The 23,255-nt window shown below is 38.0% G+C and overlaps 3 protein-coding genes across 4 annotated transcripts; 1 reads left to right on the top strand and 2 right to left on the bottom strand.

The window, feature by feature from the left end:
- Window positions 1-6,245: 6,245 nt before the first annotated feature.
- On the top strand, window positions 6,246-10,501 carry LOC108666736. The gene is made up of 5 exons (XM_018153656.1): window positions 6,246-6,441; window positions 6,856-6,925; window positions 9,165-9,247; window positions 9,441-9,902; window positions 10,098-10,501. The coding sequence occupies exons 2-5, from the start codon at window positions 6,856-6,858 to the stop codon at window positions 10,218-10,220; spliced, it is 738 nt and encodes a 245-aa protein (XP_018009145.1). The 5' UTR covers window positions 6,246-6,441; the 3' UTR covers window positions 10,221-10,501.
- A 566-nt stretch (window positions 10,502-11,067) lies between these two features.
- LOC108666737 lies at window positions 11,068-13,674 on the bottom strand. The gene is made up of 4 exons (XM_018153657.2): window positions 13,589-13,674; window positions 13,080-13,245; window positions 12,453-12,632; window positions 11,068-11,875 (listed from the first exon to the last, which is right to left on the bottom strand). Exons 2-4 carry the CDS (start codon window positions 13,243-13,245, stop codon window positions 11,616-11,618), a joined length of 606 nt encoding a protein of 201 aa, XP_018009146.1. The 5' UTR covers window positions 13,589-13,674; the 3' UTR covers window positions 11,068-11,615.
- Window positions 13,675-18,008: 4,334 nt separating this feature from the next.
- LOC108666735 (mucin-5AC) lies at window positions 18,009-22,673 on the bottom strand. 2 transcript variants are annotated; one of them, XM_018153654.2, is made up of 2 exons: window positions 22,371-22,673; window positions 18,009-22,071 (listed from the first exon to the last, which is right to left on the bottom strand). In XM_018153654.2, exon 2 carries the CDS (start codon window positions 22,066-22,068, stop codon window positions 18,631-18,633), a length of 3,438 nt encoding a protein of 1,145 aa, XP_018009143.1. In that variant the 5' UTR covers window positions 22,069-22,071; window positions 22,371-22,673; the 3' UTR covers window positions 18,009-18,630. The 2 variants fall into 2 exon arrangements, with proteins under 2 accessions (XP_018009143.1, XP_018009144.1); XM_018153655.2 differs by having other exon boundaries at window positions 22,472-22,673.
- Window positions 22,674-23,255: the final 582 nt, after the last annotated feature.

The raw sequence follows: 23,255 nt of genomic DNA, 5'->3' as shown, positions 1-23,255 counted from the left end.
AGTTCTAAGCGCTGCCACTTATCCTCAGCAGGTACACTTCCCAAATTAAGAAAAAATGTTGGAGTTCATCAACAGTAAAAAAGTGAAAAATAAAAATAAAATAAAAATTCGGGATTAATCGTAAAAAGAAAAAATTATGCATAATCATTACGTGATTTAGGTAAGTCTGTATTCGATGATTATTGATATAAATTAATTGAATTAATAGGGATCTTGTTTTTCGATATTGCATGGAAATGGCGTCGTTTGTGTATCGTTACATGAGATAACGATGTATATACTACCTATATTATAGTAACTGCAAACGTTAGTTACTGGTTTTAAAATGATTTACACACGAAATCTACAGGTTATATCCGTTTTGTACAACGTTCTCAACAACACTTCCTGAAGAAAAACCTAACCTTCTAACCTAAAAAGAACTTTCTTTGCCGACCTGTGGGCTGCGCTGATTACTTACTTGGGCCAGCGCCCAGCATGCCATGCGCACGATTTACGTCTTCCTGTGATGACGGCCACGATTAAATGAAGAAAGAAAAAGAATTAAATCTTAAGAAAAGAAAAGAACTATTAGGAAATTAAGAAAAGAAAAAGAATATCAATTAAAAGAACTGTGATGCGCAGCGTGGTTAACAAATTAAGCTCACGCATGAACTTAGATTGTTCTGAAACGGGTTCAGGCTCGTCGGAATTCATTGCATCAATTTAAATTCTCGTAACGCTCTCTACCATTGTTTTAGTCTCAACTATTCACCGCCGATCAGGACCTATACTCACAGAACGAATGTTGTTGAATCCGCAAAGCCTATGGCCACAATGCGGGCGGGGTATTTTGAGAATCCATTTTCTCTCATTGGAATCTGTGGCTCTTAATAAAGAATACTTTGTATTGAATAAACAGCAATCGAATAATTTCTTGTGATTTTAATTTTAACTGATTAATTATATTTTCATGAGACTTTCTCCTCGCACGACTGAATGTGTAGTGTGAAGCTCCTTGTTAATCATAGCTGGTCAACATTAATAAGTATATAACATTAATAATTAGACTTGGTATTTATAAGTAATAGAGAATGTTATATCTAATGATAAACTGGGGGTAAATTAACTATATATGGCAACTGAGTTGATTTTGTCTAGAATTTTATTCGTTTGCAATTTCGAACTTAAAAAAGGACGGAAAATTAATGGCGCTGAAAATTCAAATTCCCCCAGCCACCATCGTTTGCGTCACCTTTGGCAAGTCGCCTCCTGCGTACAGCACAGCACCTGTACGTGGAACGCTTATTATGCCTGCGCACGCATAAATGCCATCCCGTCAACCTCCGCGTCCGGGGGCCGTACTTTCAAAACTAAGCTAAGTAAACGTAAGTACTTACGTTCTATTTTCTTGACTATGATTGCTGAATTTTGCTTGAAAGGCCGTCAATGATTGGCTGATGAACTTATGATCTCATAACTTTTTTTGAAAGTATGGGCCCGGAACGTGAAGCGGGAAAGCGACGGTCTATTGTGCCGCTCGTTTTGTCGTGCGCCCAATGCGCAGCTTCAATACGACAAAAAAATGCCTTTAGCATGCCAATTGCTTCAGTAGACGACGCAAGTAATTTCAATGAGAATTTTAATTACACATACTTTGCTGTTCAAGACCTAGATAAACGCAGCACGTACATGGTTGTAAGAACGGGAACAATGTCTTAAATGCTGTTTTCTTTGAGTGGTTCTTTTGGTTATTCTTAATGCATGATAAACATAAGATTGGTTCAGATATTTTACTTACTGTGGTAATAATTCATAGGTGATTTCATGTAGATAATAAAACTTAATTTCCGGACAAAATACAGCGCTTGGAAAGCAAAGATAGAAGGAAATCTCTGCTTACTATTTGGTATATTAAATAACTCATTCCTTCTATTTCCCTTTAAGCCCCATAAAAATGTGACGTGTTAACATGCTTGAGTAAAATGAGCCCTATGGGATATGAGTCAAGAAATTTCTTTCACTATTTGCTAAGCTTGCAGACAAACCTTTGTACTTTGACAAAACCTTTGTAAAAGGATCACAACTTGTGTAAAATTTTCAGGCATGGAGAATTAGACTATATCCAAATAACGAATCTTAATTATATCATGGACATTTAACACGTCCGTAATATTGCTCGGACGATAGCACAACCCTTACCGCGCATTTGTGGTTGGTCACTTAACTAAACATTTTTCAGTTCTCAGATCAGCCTGTTTCATCTAGATATTTGTAAAGGAGTCGTGCAGAAGAACGTGACTTATTATTCAGAAACAATTAATTAATAGACGTGGAACATCTCAGATACAACTATTAGCAGGTTAATTTCAAGATTTTTACTTTTAAGTGTGCTTTGGAACAAATACCGCAATAAGTTCAACTTGCTGATACCTTCAATCGCTGCTTCACGGCTCTCATGACTATGTCTATGATAAGAAGAAAATTTGAACCACTGTGCATAATTCATAGTATTCATCAAGAGCTATGGTTTCATCATATTATTCCCTGGGACTGTAAAGGCCACATCTGTCACTGCAGCAGTGTAGAGAGAGTCACAGACAATTGGCTTGCTGCTGCTAACAGCTCAGTTACGTCAAAGAATATCCATTACAAAACGCTGAATTTATGTCATTGTTACTTCTTTAATTGGATATATGTGATAATTCATTTAGATTCTGTTGGGCATTTTAGAAAGGTAATACAGCGACTCAGTGAAAGTAACAGTATGGTGTGAAATCAAGTCTTCCAGAACCTCCAGGCCACATTTTTTTTAAACAAGGTAATGTACATGTGGTAATTTTTCCTCACAGATTATCTTCTTGCCTCTGGGGCTGCCTTGATCTTCAGATCTAAGCGCCTCTGCCCTAAGGGTACAGATTGAAAAAAAAAACTCAAATAAAATTTAAATACTCACTGCAGTGAGTGACAGAAAGCGCATTTTCTCGTCGACTAAAACGTCAAGTCTCACGGATGGACGGACGGACAGACAGACGGACAGACGGACGGACAGACAGACGGACGGACATGACGAGTACAATAGGGCATTTCTTCCATAAATGAGAAAATGCGCTAAAAAGTCGGTAAGGAATGACTGATGCCTACAACAGTTAATTGAGTCGGAGCATCATTACGGAAATTAACGCTCTACAAGGGACGTAAAGGCACGTAATAATGATCAGCATCGCAGCACAGGCTCGAAAAAGTTCGGCCGATGCATTAGGTCATTTAAAATATATTGTACTCGTTACTGTAATTAATTCTATTTTTCCAGCTTTAAACACACATTATTATCGGTGTTTTTTGTTGATTTGCAGTAAATAGTTAACAGGACACAGGGAACATTTGTTCTCTAATAATAGGCATACCCAGTGACAATTAATACCTTCGTATGCACACTCATTCGGATCGTCTGTGCGTCATACAGCACGACTAGGATGCAGTATTAGTCAAATGAGAAAATAGTTATTGAACTTCAGATATGTAGGCAGCTTATGTATATTATTCTATTATTACTTCTGTATGTTATTATGACCTGGATGCCGCACTCCAGACCATTAGTACGGCCTCCTGGCCGACAAAGGACCTCTTTGACGTCGAATCCTTTTGTACAAATTTTCGAGATTCGGACATCAATGAATCACAGTAGCCGTGCACGAACTTGAGGTACACACTCATTATTCATACCATTTCACTGTCATTCATCTATATAGGGTTTTTACTTTCACGTATACGGACGTTCCTGACCTCAGTAATCACGAGAGATCGGGTCGCGGCAGCGCTTTATCTTACGGCACGACTGCCACGTCCAAAAGCTCAAGCCCGCTAACCGAGACAACGGGAAGTCGCTGTGGGACGCCAAAGTTCGTTACATGCACACACGCACAAGACAAAACTGTTCATAAGCCCGAACAGGTCGTGGCTCTCTTCGGGTGCATGTTGAAAGAGAAAGGGCTCAACCGGTGAAGATTTCGAACACCAACGCCATCTCGAAAACAATCGCCATTGCGATGGCGATGCCTGTCTACCAAACTGGTTCCTTGATTGATAGGCAATTAAATCCGACACAACATATTTTTTGTTAGCCCCCTAATGGTAAATGCGCTAAAAATAAGCCCGGGCGCGCCCAAGAGGACAATTGCTTTTCGAAAAGTCCACCGCGCGCTTTCTCCTGTATCGTGCGACGCGGGACATGCGGTGCCAGACAGGTCACTCGGTGCGCGCGTCTTCAGTCGTCCTGCAGGCCTGCTGGTGTCAGGTGGTGGGCAGCTGCTTGCGTTGTAGAAGTTTTGTATCAAGCGTGGAACGTTGCGCATGCTCTTGCATGTGAAGGATTGTACAATGATTGTTTATAACTTCGATGTAAATACTATGCGTAGTTAAGACTGGCTAACGACCTTCAATTGCAATTAACTTGCATCTAATATTTAGTTAAGAGCCAAGACTCTCGGGGGAATAATTATTCTATGGTCATTAGTTCTCTCCTGGAATATTACATAAATAAAAATTTGTAACTCGGTGATCACTGCAGTGAGTGACAGAGAGCGCATTTTCTCGTCGACGAAAACGTGAAGTCACGGACAGACGGACGGACGAACGGACAGACAGACGGACATGACGAGCACAATAGGGCATTTTTTCCATAAATGAGAAAATGCGCTAAAAATATTTGTCATAAACAATGCATAATCGCCAGCAAGGATGCCTTCTCTATTTCGTTTCTTTTTAACATGAGTAATTCGTAAATTTCGATTCATAGAAAGTATGAGATAAGAAGCAAGTCATGTTCCACAGAATAGAAACGGGATTATTAGTTATTTTTTGTTACCACCAATTGTTCAAAATGGAAGATCTGTGTCGCAGAACAATCTCGTTGAATGGATATCGATTACAGAGCAGACATGATTCGTCATCAGATTATATCCTGAAGCCTTCCATTATCTGCCCTAATGACTATGGGAGATTTTGAAAGCTGATGATGTCTGCAGCCATCATGTGTCGTCTATCACCAGCCATAATGGCTATTGACGCTCATTAAGAACATAGCTTATATACCATACTAGTTATTCGCTGTAGTCGTTTTCAAATTCCTATACAGATTCTCGCAATAATTTTGCTATCGCCAATGTTTTGTTTTAAAATTAGTGGCGACACCAATTTATAACCTGTCAGCTCTTTAGCGCATTTTCAAATTTATGAAAAAAAAACGCTATTGTGCCAGTCATGTCCGTCCGTCCGTCTGTCTGTGACCACGTTTTCGTCGATTTTAGGAAAATGCGCTCTCCGTCATTCACTGCAGTGAGTACTGAGTTATATTTTTTAAAACCGTTGGCAGCTCGACATTGTATCCATATTACGATTAAAAATTAGTTTTAAAAAATCGTATCAACCCGCTTACTTTCCCGAACTTTTTATTGGAATATCTCAGAGCTGCAATTGATTTGAATTTTACAATACTTCTCTTTAACTCCAGTTCTTGTTGTCTGTTTGTCGGCTACAAATTTTATAATCGATATTCAACACACTTCTTCCTATCCAAGCAATCCGAAATTTTGCACACTTGCGTAAAGTCGGAGACAACGCATGAAAAAATTTACAGAATAAATAATTTAAAAAATTAATTTATTTTAATATAAAGAAAATTTAAAAATAAATTTTTTCTTATAATTAAAAATAAAGAAATAAATTCATTGTACATTAGTAAAATCGGGGACACATGCTTCTTTAGAAGTGTTGTTTTAAAAAGTAATTTTTAAACGCATATTATTTTTCAATAATTTTGATAGTCGTTAATGACTTACGGTAATTTATAGCATATATCCAGTTAATATAAAAAATTTTAGCTCATTTTGAAAAACTTTTTGGACGACTTGCTATCCCCAGTAGTATCTATGTGGGGCTAGAAATCAACTCTGACGAACAAGCTTTGTGAGATCATCGTCTGTTCTTGGCTTCGCCATAGTAATTTTGCTTCGAAAACTTTCATTTCTATAATCTTGTTAACGAAAGTGGAGAAAGTGGCTTTCCACTGCGACTGGAGAATCACTCAGTTTCTGTATATTTTATGTACGATGTACGATAATAGTACAGATCCTACATACAGTCGAGGTTGACTCGGAAAGTTTTCTCTGTGCAATTCGAGTGGTTAATATTGGGCGTAACTCGAAACACCAGCTCGTAGGGCAGATTTATTCTTGGTCTTAATACATATGTTTGCACGTGTTTTCCAGACAATTTGAGTATCAACTTTGGCAACGATATTTTGAAAAATAAATATTTGTAGGACTTATTTTGTTGACACTCCTATTCTTGTGGGCAACGGCCTTTTTCCTATTTTGATAATTTTTATACGGTTCCTATTCTGCGCAATCTCTTGATCTCGATCAAGTATCGGGTCTTGGATCACTGAGGGACAAACACAAGGTAAATTAAATTACTCAATTTACTTTGTCATGTTCCTTGATAAGAAACCGTCGAAAAAATCTACTGTAAATTAAGATCATTTATTAATTACTAGTCACTTCTTAAGTACCATTTATAAATCTAGATCTCAACACAAATTTATTAACTTAATTATGTTAAACTTAATTTTAAATTACGCGTAACTTAACTTAATTATGTGCACCATTCTCTTGTATTCGTGCATTTAATTAATAGGCATATAGATTTTCAAAATTGAAAAAAAAAACATAATTTATTAATTAATATATCGGAACCTTGACGCCTTTATAGGAGGCATTTGAAAGACTGTCGATGAACAAAAATTCGAACACTATTTTGAAGGCTTGTACCTGAACGTGAAATATGAGTTGAGTTTTTTTTTTTTTTGACTTACAGATGCTGAAGTTGGTGTTCCTCTTCGTGGCAGTGAGCAGCCGCTGCTCTGTCTCCGTCCCCTTACCCGCAGGTGCGTATCCGGCCTAGCCACTCTGTGCCACAAGCTATTCTCGCACTGTCCTAGTGGCACACTAGGTGAGGATGCCACCTCTGGGCCACAAATTGTTCATCCTGACACTGTCCTAGTGGCACACTAGGTGAGCATGCCGCCTAGCCATTCTGTGCCACAAGTTGTTCTCACACTGTCCTAGTGTCACACTTAATTGGTGCGTATCCCACCTAGCCACTCTGTGGCACAAGCTATTCTCACACTGTCCTAGTGGCACACTAGGTGATGATGCCACCTAGCCACTCTGTGCCACAAATTGTTCTTCTCACACTGTCTTAGTGGCACACTAGGTGAGGATGCCACCTAGCCATAGGTGCGTATCCGGCCTAGCCACTCTGTGCCACAAGTTGTTCTTCTCAAACTGTCCTAGTGGCACACTAGGTGAGGATGCCACCTAGCCACTCTGTGCCACAAGTTATTCTCACACTGTCCTAGTGGCACACTAGGTGAGGATGCCACCTAGCCATTCTGTGCCACAAATTGTTCTTCTCACACTGTCCTAGTGGCAAACCAACAACAACATCCATAGGCCAGTTTCCTGCGTTTAGACAATTGATTGCAGCAAATTTATGCTGTTTGAATGCAGTATTAATGTTCTTGAATGCCTGTATAGTATAGTAATATATAGTAGCTGTATAGTAGCTATAGTAGTAGACCAAAACAATGATTTCTGTTATAAAATTTAAATAAATGCCTAATTGAAGTTGTTATTTCACGCAAAATTTTAATTATGAGTCTTCTAAGATTTTAAGTGATAACCTTTTCGTTTTTCACCTTGAGTTTGTCTAAGTTGGCAGTATTAATCGGAACTAGATTTCCATGTGAAAAATGTAACAATTATAGTCGCATTATTGTGTTGAGGAATCGTCAAAAATATCCATCAATATAGCTTATGAGAAAGTTTTTGATGCTACGGCATGCGATATGGTGTTTTTAGCGCATTTTCTCATTTATGGAAAAAATGCACTACTGTGCTCGCCATGTCCGTCCGTCCGTCTGTCTGTCTGTTTGTCCGTCTGTCCGTCCGTCTGTCCGTGACCTCAAGTTTTCGTCGACGAAAAAATGCGCTCTCTGTCACTCACTGCAGTGAGTACTGAGTTATATTTTTTGCTATTGTGTTAAACATATCGTGACTGTAATATATTTTAAAGGAGCTTCTATCGCCATTATCATACTTTTCGCTGAGATTGCAGCTATCCTAAAAATTTCGGATGGAAATCTAGGCGGTTCTTAGAGCGAGAAAATTGATTCATTGTCGAGGAGTCGGCATCGCAGTCTGAAAAACTTCCAAATTCGCCAATTTGAAGCCCAGTTAACTGCATTAAAGTCACAGAAATGTGTTAAACAATAACAATGAATAATTATGCCACCTAGCCACTCTGTGCCACAAGTTATTCTCACACTGTCCTAGTGGCACACTAGGTGATGATGCCACCTAGCCACTCTGTGGCACAAGTTGTTCTCACACTGTCCTAGTGGCACACTAGGTGAGGATCCCACCTAGCCACTCTGTGCCACAATTTGTTCATCCTGACACTGTCCTAGTAGCACACTAGGTGAGGATGCCACCTAGCCACTCTGTGCCACAAGTTATTCTTCTCACATTGTCCTAGTGGCACACTAGGTGAGGATCCCACCTAGCCACTCTGTGCCACAATTTGTTCATCCTGACACTGTCCTAGTGGCTCACCAACAACAACAACCACAGGCCAGTTTCCTGCGTTTAGATAATTGATTGCAGCAAATTTATGCTACTTGGATGCTGTATTGAAGTTCTTCAACGCCTATATACTAACACAGACCAATACTATGATTTTTGCTACCAAATTTAAATAAGTCGTTGATTTAAGTTGTGATTTCACGCAAAATTTTAATATTGAATCTGCTAAGATTTTAAGCGAAAGACTTTTTGTTTTTCACTATGAGCTTATCTAAGTTGGCAGTATTAATCGGAACTAGATTTCCAAGTAAAAATATAACAATTATAGTCGCCTTATTATGTTGAGGAATCGTCAAAAATGTCCATCATTATAGCTTATACGAACTTTTTTGATGCTATGGCAAGCGATATGGAGTTTTTTTCAAATAAGCAACGGCAACTATAGAGTTTATATAACTACTATAGAGTTTAAGGGCAACTATAAAGTTTATTTAATTCTCAAACTTAACGCCTTTTACATCATCACCTCACCACACGCAGACCACCACGGACCTACTCCGGTAGACGAGGCAAGGAAGATCGGAGGCACCACATCTAATCTCGTATTCGATTTAAAAAATTTTGTGAGTCCTAAAATAAGAATTTCGCCTAATATTTGTTGGCAAATTAGCATAATAATGTTAAAAACTGCTTTAACTTTCAGTTAATTTGTGGAACTTACGTTTGATCTTATATACTTTTTTATTTTGACTATTTCTTTCTATCGTGCCGTTTTGAATCGTATATTCCTATTATAAAAACAAACATTATTTTCAGGGAAAACTTTCTATCGGGACGGAGAAACCAAAAGTGCCAGCAAGTGGAGGAACTTTTCTTGCCTCACCATCTACAAGCAGCGACACAAAGTCTACCTGGAGCATCCTCGGGATTAAGAACGACAAGCCAACCTTGCCGGGCAAAGCTGGCCTGGACTCACTCACTTCTGGAACGGGGGGATTTTTTCCCTCAATTCCCAAACCTTCTTTCTCATCTATACCAACTCCAACATTCGGAAGTTTCCCTTCATCGTCGTTCCCTTCATTTCCGAGCTTAGACCCGGCCAGTCTTTTCCCTTCAGGCATCCCCAAGCCTTCCTTGCCTAGCTTCTCGTTGCCCAAGTTGAAGCTCCCAGGCGTCGCGAGGGCTGACACTTTCCCTGGCGTTCCAGCGCCACAAACCCAGATGCTTGTCATCAGATACCCAAACATCGCTCAGTTCTTGAGAAATGGGATAGATTTTGTAAGTATTTCTGGAGCTTATTAATCAATAAAATATTTGGTTATCTATAAAAAATTGTTTATCCCTCATGACGTTTGTATGCGTACATCAATAAGCATGTCTGTACATCAATACTCATTTTCATTTTTAATGTCTGTATAAATTATAATTAATTTTAACTTATAATTTGACTGTAAGTTCTTATTTTATTTTCAGCTTACAAGCAGTTTCAGCACCATCTCGAACTTATTCAGTGGAGGCCTCGGTAACTTCTTTGCAAATAACAGAATAACAATTTCTGCGAAGGAACCAACCGAGTTTGACGACTTGGATGTTTAGATGTTCCACATTTAATTCATCTAAAAAATATATAAAAAGTTACGTCGTAAGCGACCATTTTTCACAGTAATCCTATGACATTCATTCAATATAATTGAATAAACAAAATGAACAGAGGAACTTTGAAATTGCGCCAAAATTCTCAATAGTGTTGAAACTTATTTAGCTCTTGTTCTTCATGAAATAAACCTCGCCAAAAACTAGACTACCCTACAAATAATAGATTCCATTTATTGAATATTACGTTTTATAGAATTTTGCGTCGGTTGCTTTTGTAACAAACAAGAAGAGCTCGTTTGTAAAATTTGTCTGTTAACGAACTCTGTTTTCATAGTTCGATCAAGCAAGGCATAATGTAAAGTAGGTGCTGTCCATAGTCAATTTTGATAGCCCCTTTCCATCCTTTCCTACAATACATATTTTTTTAGAGCAAATTTCAGTATTAAATGTTTCAACTTGCATGCATTGTTCAAGTCACACAATATCCTTTCGTTTTTACATGTCTTTTGTACGTTGAAGCAAAGTTTTAACCTTTATTGTTGTTGTTTTTTGAAATGTTCAATAGTCTAATATTTATTCCTTTTAATTGTTGAACTTATTTAATTTATAACAGATTATTTATTTGGTAGGCGACTCATGATTCGAACACATGAGTGTCTTATGTAAATACGTCCCATTTCCTTACCTTATGTGTATCATTCACATGAATCTTGCCTGTAATTTTTAAGCGTAATAAAATTTCTATGTGCGTTCGTTCGAAATTTTTATTTACAAAGTTTTGGCTAGATTTGTAGATAGTTTAATAAAATAGACTGAAAAACTTCTGCAATTTTTAGGGAAAGGGATGAAAAACCAAGAAATTTTATTTGTAAAGAATAAAGGAAGTAACCCGATTGACATTGATTTATACAACAATTTTTACAACTTGATTAAGATTAATAAACAAAAATTGTCAGTTTCGTGCAATCTGTTTTGAACTTCAATTAATATCAGTGCCAACTTGAAACCAGTAATTTTTCCTTTAGGCTTGAAAGCCTGTCACTTACATTCATATTTACCGTCAATTGACTTTCTGGATTATAGCAATTCTAAAATGTATCTTCAATTGAAATATGAATAAACAATTATTTTATCATACATAGGAACAAAGCGCTCAGCGTAGTACATATAAATGCATTTAAAAGAATGTGGATAATTAGAAATTATCTAAAGAGCCTAACAAAATTTAATCTCGGAAATTTGACGAAAAGTCAGTTGGTTTTCTGATATTTAAAATTGGGATGTATAATATTTCTTCTACCATAGATTGAATCACTTGCAACATGGTGCTAATCGTCGCGTTATCGAATAATAATAACTTTCGATCAAGTTCCTACATATCTTCTGCTGTAGAGGTTAGTTGCCTCTGTTTCCATCATACTTGGTGAGGGCATTGACAGCATTCCTGGCAACAGTTCGCCACACACTTCCAGCATCACGAGCTAATTGTATGGAATTGTCAGCCATCTTGCCAGCATATTCTTGCATTGCGTCGCCAGTATCTTGCCAGACTTTAACGAAAGTCGTGGCAACATCACGCGCCATGTTGCTGGTCACCTCCGCAGCGTCTACCAAGCCGTTGATGCCAGACTGGGAAGTTTTGTCAGCAAAACGTCCTGGCACATGAATGATATTTTACATATTATTATGCATCCAACAAATATAACTTCGCATATTAACTTTAATGGAAGAAATATTTTTACTTGGTTTCAATGAATAATTTCTTTTAATTTCTCCATGCTCTAGAAACATTGTTTAGTATATTGTATTAAAATTAGACGTCAGTTAGGACAAAAGAAACCTTCAAAAGCTAAATTAATTCTAAAAAAATATAAATCATCTATCAATAAATTCATAACTGTTTAATTGTTCTATCAATAAATTCCTAACTGTTTTATTGTTCTATCAATAAATTCCTAACTGTTTTATTGTTCTATCAATAAATTCCTAACTGTTTTATTGTTCTATCAATAAATTCCTAACTGTTTAATTGTTCTATCAATAAATTCCTAACTGTTTAATTGTTCTATCAATAAATTCATAACTGTTTTATTGTTATATCAATAAATTCATAACTGTTTTATTGTTATATCAATAAATTCATAACTGTTTTATTGATGAACATCTCTCGGCCTCATCTCACTCTTGGTCGAAACAGGAACAAAATTATATAATATGAGTCCTGCATCTCACCAGCATCCTTCAAGGAGTCGTCAACGTATCCCTCCACGGCGTTGGCGGTATCCTTGATACCCTGGACGGTCTCTCTCGCCACGTCGCCCACCGCCTCGTTGAGCTCCTCGACGTCGTCCACGCGATGGTTGAGCTGGTCCTCCAGCAGGTCGTTTATCTCCTTCTGAACATCAGAGATCCCTGAAACCAAAGACGTACCACATTAATATTGATAATAATGATTACATTTATTCTATAGAAATATTTGTGACGTATTAATATAACGCAAGGTTAGTCTGGCGCTGTCCTGGCTTCATAATCCTTGCAATTTTTTATTAATACCATCATCCTGAATCACGTTATTCCGAATCACATTACGAAAAACAAAGTCAACTATTTAAAGGAAGAACCGATCAAACTCAGGCTTTACCTCAAACATTATATTGAACTAATTCACTATTATGAATTAATTATTGAATTAATTCACATAATTAAATTGATAAATTATTCAATTAATTGAACTAATTCACGAACTAATACACAATTTCGAAACTGAATTGGAGTAGAAAATGTTTTTGCGCCTGCAATATGTGGAGCGTATTAAGGCTATTAAGCCTTTGTTTTATTCGTAAAAAAATTAAGCCTAACCGTCCACGGTGAGGTCAGAGATGTTGCGGAGAGCGTCCCCTATGATGGTGACGCGGCCTGAGAAGCCGTCCGTGAGCTCGACGACGATATCCCCCAGCGGGGCCGCCTGGGCGCTCAGGGCAAGGCTCGCCACTAGGATGTACTGAATGAACTTACGGAACTCCATCTGCATGCCATGCGATAAATACACTTAAAGGATATATTATTATTTATTATGTACGATAATATATTTGTAAGCGGGAATCTGCTAAGCAAATACTCCTCGTATACCGCGTCTGATCGCCGTTTTATTCTTTAGATGAGCGTTTACGACCAGCATATCTAAGCTAGCTGATGAAAATAGATTAAATTAATTGCTTAGTTATTAATTTTCACACAAATGAGTAAACTGGTGCCGCCTTATTGCTAACTACCTTTATTTAAAGCAGAAATTTCTATCGTTCTTCTAAAATTTCACAAGTCAAATTCTGCATGCGCTTGTACAGTAAATGAATGCAACGGATACTTACATTTATTAGATCAGTTGTTAACACGGCACTCTCTGACTCAGGACTGAGTGTGCGTGAGGTTGTAGCGGCCGAGATGGGCCAGCAAAGTATATTTGGTTTCAGTTTTTGCGCTGCCCCGCACACGAGTCGGCGCTCAAGGTTTGGCTCGAGTGACTTGAGTCACGTATGCAGGTTTCGGATAATCCGCACGGGCGAGAAAAAACGGTTCTCCAGGGACACACCTCGAGATTAGACGTTGAGTCTTAATCATATGTTGAATGAACTAGAATCTCGGGAAGGGACCCGAGTTTCGCTAACGTGCATTTGACTGACCAGTAGACTTTCTTTCCTAATAAGGTGAATCGCCAACCGTTACAGGTCGCTTTTTCTCGTACAAATTCCAGGTTAATTTTACGTAGTTGAGGCAAGGACGACAACCGGTTCAGCTGGAGGGATGTTTCGTCAAGGTCATTGTTTTTTGGAGCCTTAGCTTAACTCTGCAGCGATCAATTTGGTACGACTGAGAATGCATTATAAACTGCTTGATCGATTTAAAATAAGTAGGTTTCTTGTCTTATCCATACATGCTTGGCAGTCGAGCATGAATTCGCTTCTATATTATATTCCGTTTCTATATATATTTTGTTTCTAAATATATATACTTTTGTTATTTAAGTTGTAGAGCAGTAATTATCAGCAGAGTAAATAATGAAGGCTCCAGTTCATGTAGCTGCGTTGATATTTTTGTTTCTGATTCTGCCGTACAGTTCAGGCTATAAGAGGAGAATGAACCTGAGAAGAAGAACCTGAGAAGCATATTAAATTTAGAGAACTTCCATACCTGCAAATTTTCGTGTGTTTTCAGGCGGCTTCCTCATCTATTAGGAGGATTTTGTTGCAACGATTTCACTCAGGTTTAAAATAATGGAGCAGACGATGTCAAATCCTTAATTATTAAAAATTGGTCTTAAAATGCTCATGCAACCAATAATTGAAACATTAAAGCAAAAATTATGTCATGAAATTTTTTATTAGTATTATAGCGCAGGGATCATGAAATTTTGATTTAGGAAGTGCACAAACCGCCCACTTTAATATAGATTCTATGTACAACTCCAGTTCATGGGACTTTCAACGAATAAAAATTTCTTCTTTTAGGAGTAACGGTTTGCTGTGTGACGACACGGTAACGCCTGCAGGTTTTGGGAAAAATCTTTCTTGACAAAATAATTTTAGGTATCGTTAGCCGTTAGCTTTAACTTTTCACCTTATTGTCCACAATTTTTATACGAACTCCTCAGTTTGTTATGAACGAAATTCCCTGGAATTTTCTAAGAATCATTCAATTATTGTTTTTGAATAAAATTTGGTGGATCAGACGTTGTTGCCGGGAAACTTTTACTATAGGACGTTTCCGCATTGCAAGCCCAACACCAACCTTCCGCAGGCTTGTGCTTCGAATTTTGAATACTTTCCTGGAGGTATTTCTAGGACATTCAGGATGCAGGATGGGCTTTCAAGCACGATACTTATAATAAGGGATGCATTTAAAAAGAGATATTAGATACACATGGGGTTTCATTTTCAACCGCAGTATTTTTTATATTTAAGGGATAAGTATTCAAGCACCGTAAAATATTTTGTTAAACTATTTCCATGTCAAATGATTTGGGACATTTGAGATAATTTCCTTTTCCTAATTGCAAAAATTTGGAATGCAGATAATGAGGCATAACTGCTTATGAATGAGATCTGACGGTATTGCATTTTGAATCCAAAGATTGAACTGGTGACGAATAGTATTACTCCCTATCAAGACATTTGGGATGTACCTGGCACGAATTAAAAATTTAGGCATGCATACTTCGATGCATTTTCAACTATGCAATTAAGGATATATTGAGATTTTTGCGCCATCTGAACATGGGATCAGTGCTTTATTCTTAGTTCATCATTTATTTGCCCATGCATGTGTGAGTGTACCGAGTTCGAAGTGTCCAGCGATGTTGGAGGTGCTTGGAAACACTGACATGTGGTACTGGCATATTATCACATGCCGGCCTGTTATTGTTAGAATTATTATTTGTGCATTATTTATTATTGGTACGGCATATTTTTACTTGCCGGCATGTTATTATTACAATTATTGTCTTGATCGTTTTTTCGGAGCTAAAAACCTTTTTAATGAATTGCTTATACGTCTTTGATATTTCTATTTTAATGTGAACAATGCCGTATAATGAATCAACTTCAAGATATATTTTAAATAAAACAATCCTGCGTTTCCTTGGAGACGCTGGAACTGTTAAAATATTTCCGGAGGGTTTTTTAGCGTTAGGCCGCGTGTTTAAGAAAATTTACCCAGGTTATGTAGATGCTTCTGAATAATCATCCATTTTAAATCAATAGTTATGGAAATATTACAGAGGTTATTAGATATTGGGAGGCGATTCTTCGGAATTTGTGCGTACCGGCTGATTATAGCGAACTACTGACAACCGGCGCTGTCAAAATAATGTCAAGAACGGCTCTTCTCATCGTTTCTGGTATACATTTTAAAAACAACTTGATATGCTGGCAAGATTCTCTCACTAATATTACGAGGTTTAACGAACAAACGGCCGAGTTTGGCTTGGCCTGTTCTAGGTGTGTTTGTATATAGAGCAAGCCATGTTAGGTCTTACTGACATTATTAAATATCGAGATAACTCTACTTTAAACGAAATATTTATCGATAGATCTTACAGAAATTGAAAATGATCTCTTCACACACACGTGCAAGCCTCATCCTACAGAGGGGATGGTCTCACGCAATCCGCTCATGCGTGTGAAGATGTAAGCATAAAATGATTTCTTCATTCCTTATTTATCTTTAAAATGTCCCTATTGAAAAATTAGTATGCGATCCTGAGTTTCAACATAATTTTCACAATTAATTTACGCATCTTGAAATTAAAGTTCTCAATTACCCTGAAATCACATTTTCCTTATTTTCAGTGTCATTGAGCAAACTCTGGAATCTAAAATCTTTTGATAGAAAATAATTTGGCAGGTATCCACATAAGAAATTCCAGTTGAATAATGAGTTTCAATTAAAGTGTTTTCCGCTGCACCTTATTGTGCAGACAACCGGAGGCATTTCTTAACTTCAAGGTTCGTGCATTTTAAAATAATATAAACTTATAAATAAATAATTTTTCGGAATTAATATTGTTAAAATATAATCTCATATTTTATATTAGATGAAATTGAATGATTAATCGATAGATTTTATAATCGATTCTAGTAATTCGATATTGACCTAAGTGCTTATAACAAGTCAACAAGAATGTTCCACAATCTCCTTAGAAAGATTGTTTAAGATTGCACTAGCTCAAAAACATACAATTTTCATTTAGAATTTTTTTAAGATCGTTTTAAATCAACAGCCTTCTCCACGATATTCTTAAAGAGATTGTTAAACACTAATTTAAATTTAAATTACTTCCCCAAAATTTTATTAAAGAAATGTTCTAATATTTCATTGCATCAACAGGCCATTTCAACAGGCCAATATTTCATTGCATCAACCCTCTTGGAGGGACTGTTGAAGACTGTACTACATCAACAGGCTTTTTCTTGCAGAAATTGCTTTCTTCGCGTGATTTTCTGCCGTTGCACAAATAACCTGGAAAGCAAGGCAGTAACACATTTACGTAAATGAATTGTGTTTGGTTTAATTGAGCGGTTGCATGGGCCATATGGGGGTCACCGGCTTCACAAGATCTCGATGGTCTTGTGAGTATAAATCCAATCTCGCACTCACCTTATATATTCTTTAGCGATATTCATATTCATTACTATGTACTTTGGAATCACATTAACAATAAATATCATTTCCAGTAATTTCGTATCTTTTATTGTTATAAAAAATTATTTTTTCATCATTTTTGAGACTCAAATCATCAAATTAGTTGTAACACACATAAAAGCGTTTCTTAGCATTATTTTCTCTTTATAACGCATCCCCAATGATTTCTAACACGTATTTTCCATAGCAGATTTGCAAGCAAAAATCTTTTATTGGGTGATCAATGTATCGTAATTATGAGCATTACTACGGAATAAATATATGATGAAAGTATTTTTAGTTCATATGTTCGACCAAAAGGCTCAAGCACAGAAAATGAGCATAAATACATCAAGCATCACATATCATTAAATGCCTGAGTCATGACAGCTGAAATTGTTAGAGAATTTACGGGTGCGAAGATCAATTTCAGTCTTTTCATTATTCAAATTAAAAAATCGGTGTCATCGTCGGAATATAAACTGTAAAACTCGTAAATAAAATGAGAAATTCTAGCTGACATTTTAATTCCAACAAATCTTTAGGGGACGTTGCAATTTACATCATATTACAAAGTATTTCTTTCATTCAGGGGTAGAAGTAAAAATAGAGTGATATTATATTATTTATTTTAATCACAATTTCGTATCATGAGGTTTTTAAACGAGGATCTAAGAATTTTTTATTTACTGGCCTGAGATAGCACGCAGTAGTGTACATATGCAACGCGGTACTTCGAAGGTCTTTTGAAATAACTAAAAAGCAGGTGATGTCATATGTACATTTATACAGCTGTAACTAAATGATATTCTCTTGTTTAGCTTAGTCTGTTCGATACCAGAGCCACAAATTTTCGCAGAATAACTCAGAAAATGTTTACTATACGAAAATTATGATTTTAAAGATTGTTGGTTCCAACAGTTTGGTAAACAAGAAAACCATTCATGTTCTTCATTCATATTAGATAGAATCAGTCTACATTCGAGGCGCGAGCAGTTTGTACAAACTGTACTTTAACTTACAAAAATCGTGGAATCTCTTTCTACATTGATAAAATTATATGTACATATTCCTTCGTATGAAATGTGCAGAACATGAATTTATTTCTAGTTTGCGCAACAGTTATATGCATGAAAAATTAAGAAAATAATTGTTTAGCTGCATGGACTCTGATTCCATTTAACTTTAATTAAAGAATTGGCTAAGTTATCCACTAAATTAGGTTTTAAATTCCTCATATATCTTCTGTAATTGTTTTAATATTCCTGTCCACTACTCGGTTGACAACTTCTATCGTTCTGTCGCCGGCTTTGCCCATTTCTTCAATAGTGTTTGCGAAAAGGTTGCGAACAGATTCTCCTTGCCTAAGAATGCCACCTATCAGATTCTCATTCAATCCTTCGATGAACTGACCAACTGATCGAGCAGTTCCAAAGGCTGTTTCAATTGTGTCTTGCAAAGCATTGCTCACGAACACTCCCATGTTCTCGAGAGCTTTGCCAAGTAGCCCCACAAAAGCGTCTCGTGTTTGCAAAGCCCCTCTGTAACTCGTGGCTGTGATCTTCGACACGCGTTCACTTGCATCATCAACTCCTCTCATCAGAGTCTCTGCAGTGTCGTCCGCAAAATGCGACATTTCTTTTCTGATCCTCTCTGCTCCTCTGCTCACTTCATCTCGTAGTCTTGTTAGAACTGGACTGATGGCTGTATCTCGAACAATATCAGCAACACGCACACCAGGCCTCCTGTTTCCATTTCTATCTGAGCTCCGCACCAAGTATGAATCTCTGTCTGGCTTTCTATCTATTGAAACCTTGGCGAGATTGTCAGAATCTTCTACCATCTTAGCTGCCAGTAAATTAACTTCTTCTATCAATGACGTGTTTCCGTTAGCAATTCCTTCTTGAAGCTCATTCAGTCGCGCTTCTATCTGATTGATGATGTCCTTCAAAACTGGAATGAGAGTATTGTTAGGAGTACTTTCGGTAGCCACCACTTGTGTCATTTGTGGAGTGGTTGATTCAATGCCCGTCTCTGATGTCGCAGACTGCCAGATGAGGTCAATCAAGTTGGTTCCGCGAGTTGTGGTTACAGTAGTCGTTGTTGGTACGGTCGTCATGGGTGATTCAGTAGCTGATTGCCATATTAGATCGATTAAGTTAGTTGTTCTGGTTGTGGTACCTTTAGTCGTTTTTTGTGTCGTCGTTACGGGTGATTCAGAAGCTGATTGCCATATTAGATCGATTAGGTTAGTTGTTCTGGTTGTGGTACCTTTAGTCGTTTTTTGTGTCGTCGTTACAGGTGATTCAGTAGCTGATTGCAATATTAGATCGATCAAGTTGGTGACTCTCGTGCCTTCAGTAGTGGGAATGCTTGTTGTGGTCATTGGTGTTACGGCCTCAGTCGCTGATCTCCAAATAAGATCAATCAAGTTAGTGGCTTCTGTCATGGGTAATGTTGTACTCCTAGCAGTCGAAGAAGTGGATTCGTGTTGCACAAAATGTTTTTTATGTTCCTGATGTTTCAGAATATTAGTGTCCTTTATTTTGTTTTCTTCTGCAGTGTTGAGAACACTTGGTTTCGGGGTAGCTGGCAGGGATATTTTGGCATCTGCATTCACTTGAAGAGCGGACAGACCAGTGGCCTGGCTCGGAGCTGCCTTTGTGTCTGTTGGAGTGAATATTGCCGGAACAACTATTTTCTTACCTTGCTTGTCAACTAATGTGACCAGGACGGTTCTTTCTTCCGGTTTAAGTCTAATATTTTCTGCCGCTATTCCACTATTATTTATATAAAGGAAACGATTTGGATCCTTTCTCGGTGGTGATGGAATGACGTTCAGAGGCGCAGAATTTATTGCCTTTGAAATAGAGCCTTCATTCATGAATCGTACATCGGTTTTGCTACCGGTGATACCTTCTTTGGGACGCTTGAATTTCATATCGTATTCTGTTGTGTCCTCTGAGTCGTTGGTATTTTGGGTTTGTCTCGTATTAGTATTGATAGGTGGTGAACTAATTGGAAGATGATTATCGTGTTTTATAACATCAGAAGTTTCGATAAAAGTGCGAGCCTCAGTGGTTTCTGGGTATTTTTCGGGAGTTGTAGTAGGGACGTTGAGTAGCGAAGTTGCGTCACCTAGGTACTCAGTCATTTTATCAGAGGTGGTACTTCGAGTTGGAATGTAAACATCTTTCGTTTTGTCTAATCGACTGCTATTTTTACGATCTTCAAGACTCACACCCACAGAGGGAGGAATTACAGCTGATATTACCCTTTGAGTTGTTACAGCAGTTATCCCAGCTGTTCTTTCGTTTGTCGACGTCTTCACGACTGTTTCTCTCTGATCCAACTTCATTGTATTACTGCCATTAATGAGCGAAACGCCATCCTTGCTCGATGCGTTTCTTACTATTACATTTACTGGTAATGATGCAGAGGCATTTCTAGAGACCCTTTCATAATTTCTAGAACTCGAATTCAAAGTGGTTGCCACATCTCTAACTAGAGCCAGTTTGTTATCATTGGAGACTGGTACGTTCCGTAATTTATTCAATGAAACTCCGTCCGAAGAATTCATCGTATTAGCAGTCATCAGTAAAATTTTGCTACTTGCCTTTTGGGGTTCTGTTTTGTTTTTGTCCAGGGCATCGGACATATTCCTAATAGAAGGAACATTTGCAGAGCTGATGGTGTGATAATATTGCTTCAATATTTCACTCTTCCACTCATGATGAAGGTCTCTCAATGTAACATCCACACCAACCTCACTTTGCGTTTTATTTTCGTCGCCGCTTTTGCCGACGTTTCGAATAGCTGTTAAACTATCGGTACTTCTTTGTTTCTGCATCGGAGGATTCATCAGGAAATAATTTGGGATCACGGCGCCACCAGCTCCGGCAGCACCCAGCAAGGATTTGGGTAGAGCAGTGCCACTTCCAGCGGGCAGGACCGGCGAATGTGCTTTTTTCGCGTAGCTTGGCACAGCGCTGTTCGCAAAAGCTATGGTCTGCATCGGAATGCTGTTATTTTGACTTCCTGATCCTGAGGGTTCAATAGCCACTTTGTGCACTCCGACTGGATGGTCTGTCTTGGTTGTCGCCCCAGCTGCTTGTGCATGTAATTTAACAGGTACTTCAACGTTTTGATGGTCGGGAAGTACCATTTTTGAAGATCTGGAAGGCTTAGGTGGAGTTGTCATTGTAGGCAATGAGCTCAGAGTTATTGCTCCAGGTATCGTCTTCATGAGCTCATTACGTGGCCGTGACATTAATGTGCCGCCATGCTGTTGTCTACTAACTGACGACTGAATATTTGTTTGTACTAAGGGAGCTCCAATGACTGAGTAACTTGCGGGTATTCTCGAAACATCAGCGGAAACTCTCGGCAATCTCTGAGCTATTGGACCACCAGCGGCTGACTTCAGAGGCGCATTGCGTGGATTTAACCTTGAAACAGAATTGAAGTGTTTCATAAGTGGGGGTGAAGGGCTTCTAGAGGCTGGCAGTTGAATAACATTTCGGGCGCTGTTGAAGATGATGGTTGGTGCTGGACCGCTCCTGGACCTGGCTGGGGGAGAGGATCGCTGCTTCGCTGCGGCGAGACTGACGCTCGGCAAGGAGCAGACGAAACCCAGCGAAAAGACCACTCGCAGTGTCACGCTCAGCCACATTGTCTGGAGACAAAGAAAATACCAGCGGTAAATGATGTTGAGGTGGAATATTGCAGTGACCATTAATTAGGTTCATATAAATGACATTAGACGACAATCTAAGAAACTTATGACACCATCATATTTTTGTGCAAGATAATAATATACAATAATAATGATATAGCTGTTTCAGCGTTTATTAGGAAACACTAGGGCCGTAGGCCTGTCGCCGATTCTTAATTTCGCAGAACATTGAAAGCTTTTTGTGGTTATCCAAAAAAGGTAAAGGTTTGCAACTATACTTTTTATGCAGTTTTTCTTACCTTCAACTATCTTCTCACGAAAAAACGGAAAAAGAGAAATTATTTCAAAATAAACGCAATTTTTGTTATTTGCGGAGGCCAAAATTTTTATTTGCCTTTACCTACATCAGCGAGGACATCACATATCCTGAACTTCGTCAATATAACGCACGTCTATTCTCAAGCCCTACAAAAGCACTGAAGAGTGTGCTGAAAATCTCCCCATGAGCTGGAAACACAACCTCCACCGACCACTCCCTGAGACGACAGAGCCGACAGTTCTGTTCCTACCATCGTAGCCTTGGCGCAGCTCAAAGTCCTTTGCAAACCTTGCCATAACCTGTTATAGATCAATGCCAACAAATTGATAATATTTCTATAGTAAAAAAAATAAAAATTGCTGTTTTTGGTGCATTCGTGGGTACGTGATCATCTGCCACGCTCACACGTTTTTTGTCGACATCGCCGAGTCCGTCACGCCCGGCGCGACGTGCGCGCCACCACACGCCGGCGCTGCAAGGTCGCCCCAGCTCACAGCGAATATCTAAATTAAACTAATAGTATATCTAGCATAGTGGTATATCTTGCTCGTCCCATCCGAATATCTGAATTATAGGAATATTCTGAAATTATTCAATTTTCAACTAATGATGTAATGATTGCTTGTGTATTATGTGTAATGAAAATCTTCACAACCTATCTTTTTACTTATTTTTCATATTTTCGGGATTTATTGATCTATGCGAATTAATTTCTTACAGTCTGACTTCGGTAATTATGATTAGTATTTCAATGATATAGGAGATCGAATTTTTCAAGTTTTAGGTTAACTATAGTGCTGACACAGGTAATTTTGACGCAAGAGTTGTTGTTGTGAGTGTTGCCATGGCAACCGATAGCCATCAG

This window comes from Hyalella azteca, unplaced genomic scaffold (genome assembly GCF_000764305.2).
Source record: "Hyalella azteca isolate HAZT.00-mixed unplaced genomic scaffold, Hazt_2.0.2 contig5696, whole genome shotgun sequence".
Taxonomy (NCBI): domain Eukaryota; kingdom Metazoa; phylum Arthropoda; class Malacostraca; order Amphipoda; family Hyalellidae; genus Hyalella; species Hyalella azteca.
Note: the sequence above shows the minus strand (reverse complement) of the source record. Positions and strands in the feature narration are given on the sequence as shown.

What these genes read in the sequence shown, in the direction of transcription:
- LOC108666736 (XM_018153656.1), top strand. Translation starts at nt 6,856, where the DNA reads ATGCTGAAGTTGGTGTTCCTCTTCGTGGCAGTGAGCAGCCGCTGCTCT. An exon ending in TATTCGATTTAAAAAATTTT is followed by an intron (nt 9,248 to 9,440) that starts GTGAGTCCTAAA and finishes CATTATTTTCAG; the next exon opens with GGAAAACTTTCTATCGGGAC. An exon ending in TGAGAAATGGGATAGATTTT is followed by an intron (nt 9,903 to 10,097) that starts GTAAGTATTTCT and finishes TTTTATTTTCAG; the next exon opens with CTTACAAGCAGTTTCAGCAC.
- LOC108666737 (XM_018153657.2), bottom strand. Translation starts at nt 13,245, where the DNA reads ATGGAGTTCCGTAAGTTCATTCAGTACATCCTAGTGGCGAGCCTTGCC. An exon ending in CTCTGACCTCACCGTGGACG is followed by an intron (nt 12,633 to 13,079) that starts GTTAGGCTTAAT and finishes CTTTGGTTTCAG; the next exon opens with GGATCTCTGATGTTCAGAAG. An exon ending in CGACTCCTTGAAGGATGCTG is followed by an intron (nt 11,876 to 12,452) that starts GTGAGATGCAGG and finishes TTCATGTGCCAG; the next exon opens with GACGTTTTGCTGACAAAACT.
- LOC108666735 (XM_018153654.2), bottom strand. Translation starts at nt 22,068, where the DNA reads ATGTGGCTGAGCGTGACACTGCGAGTGGTCTTTTCGCTGGGTTTCGTC.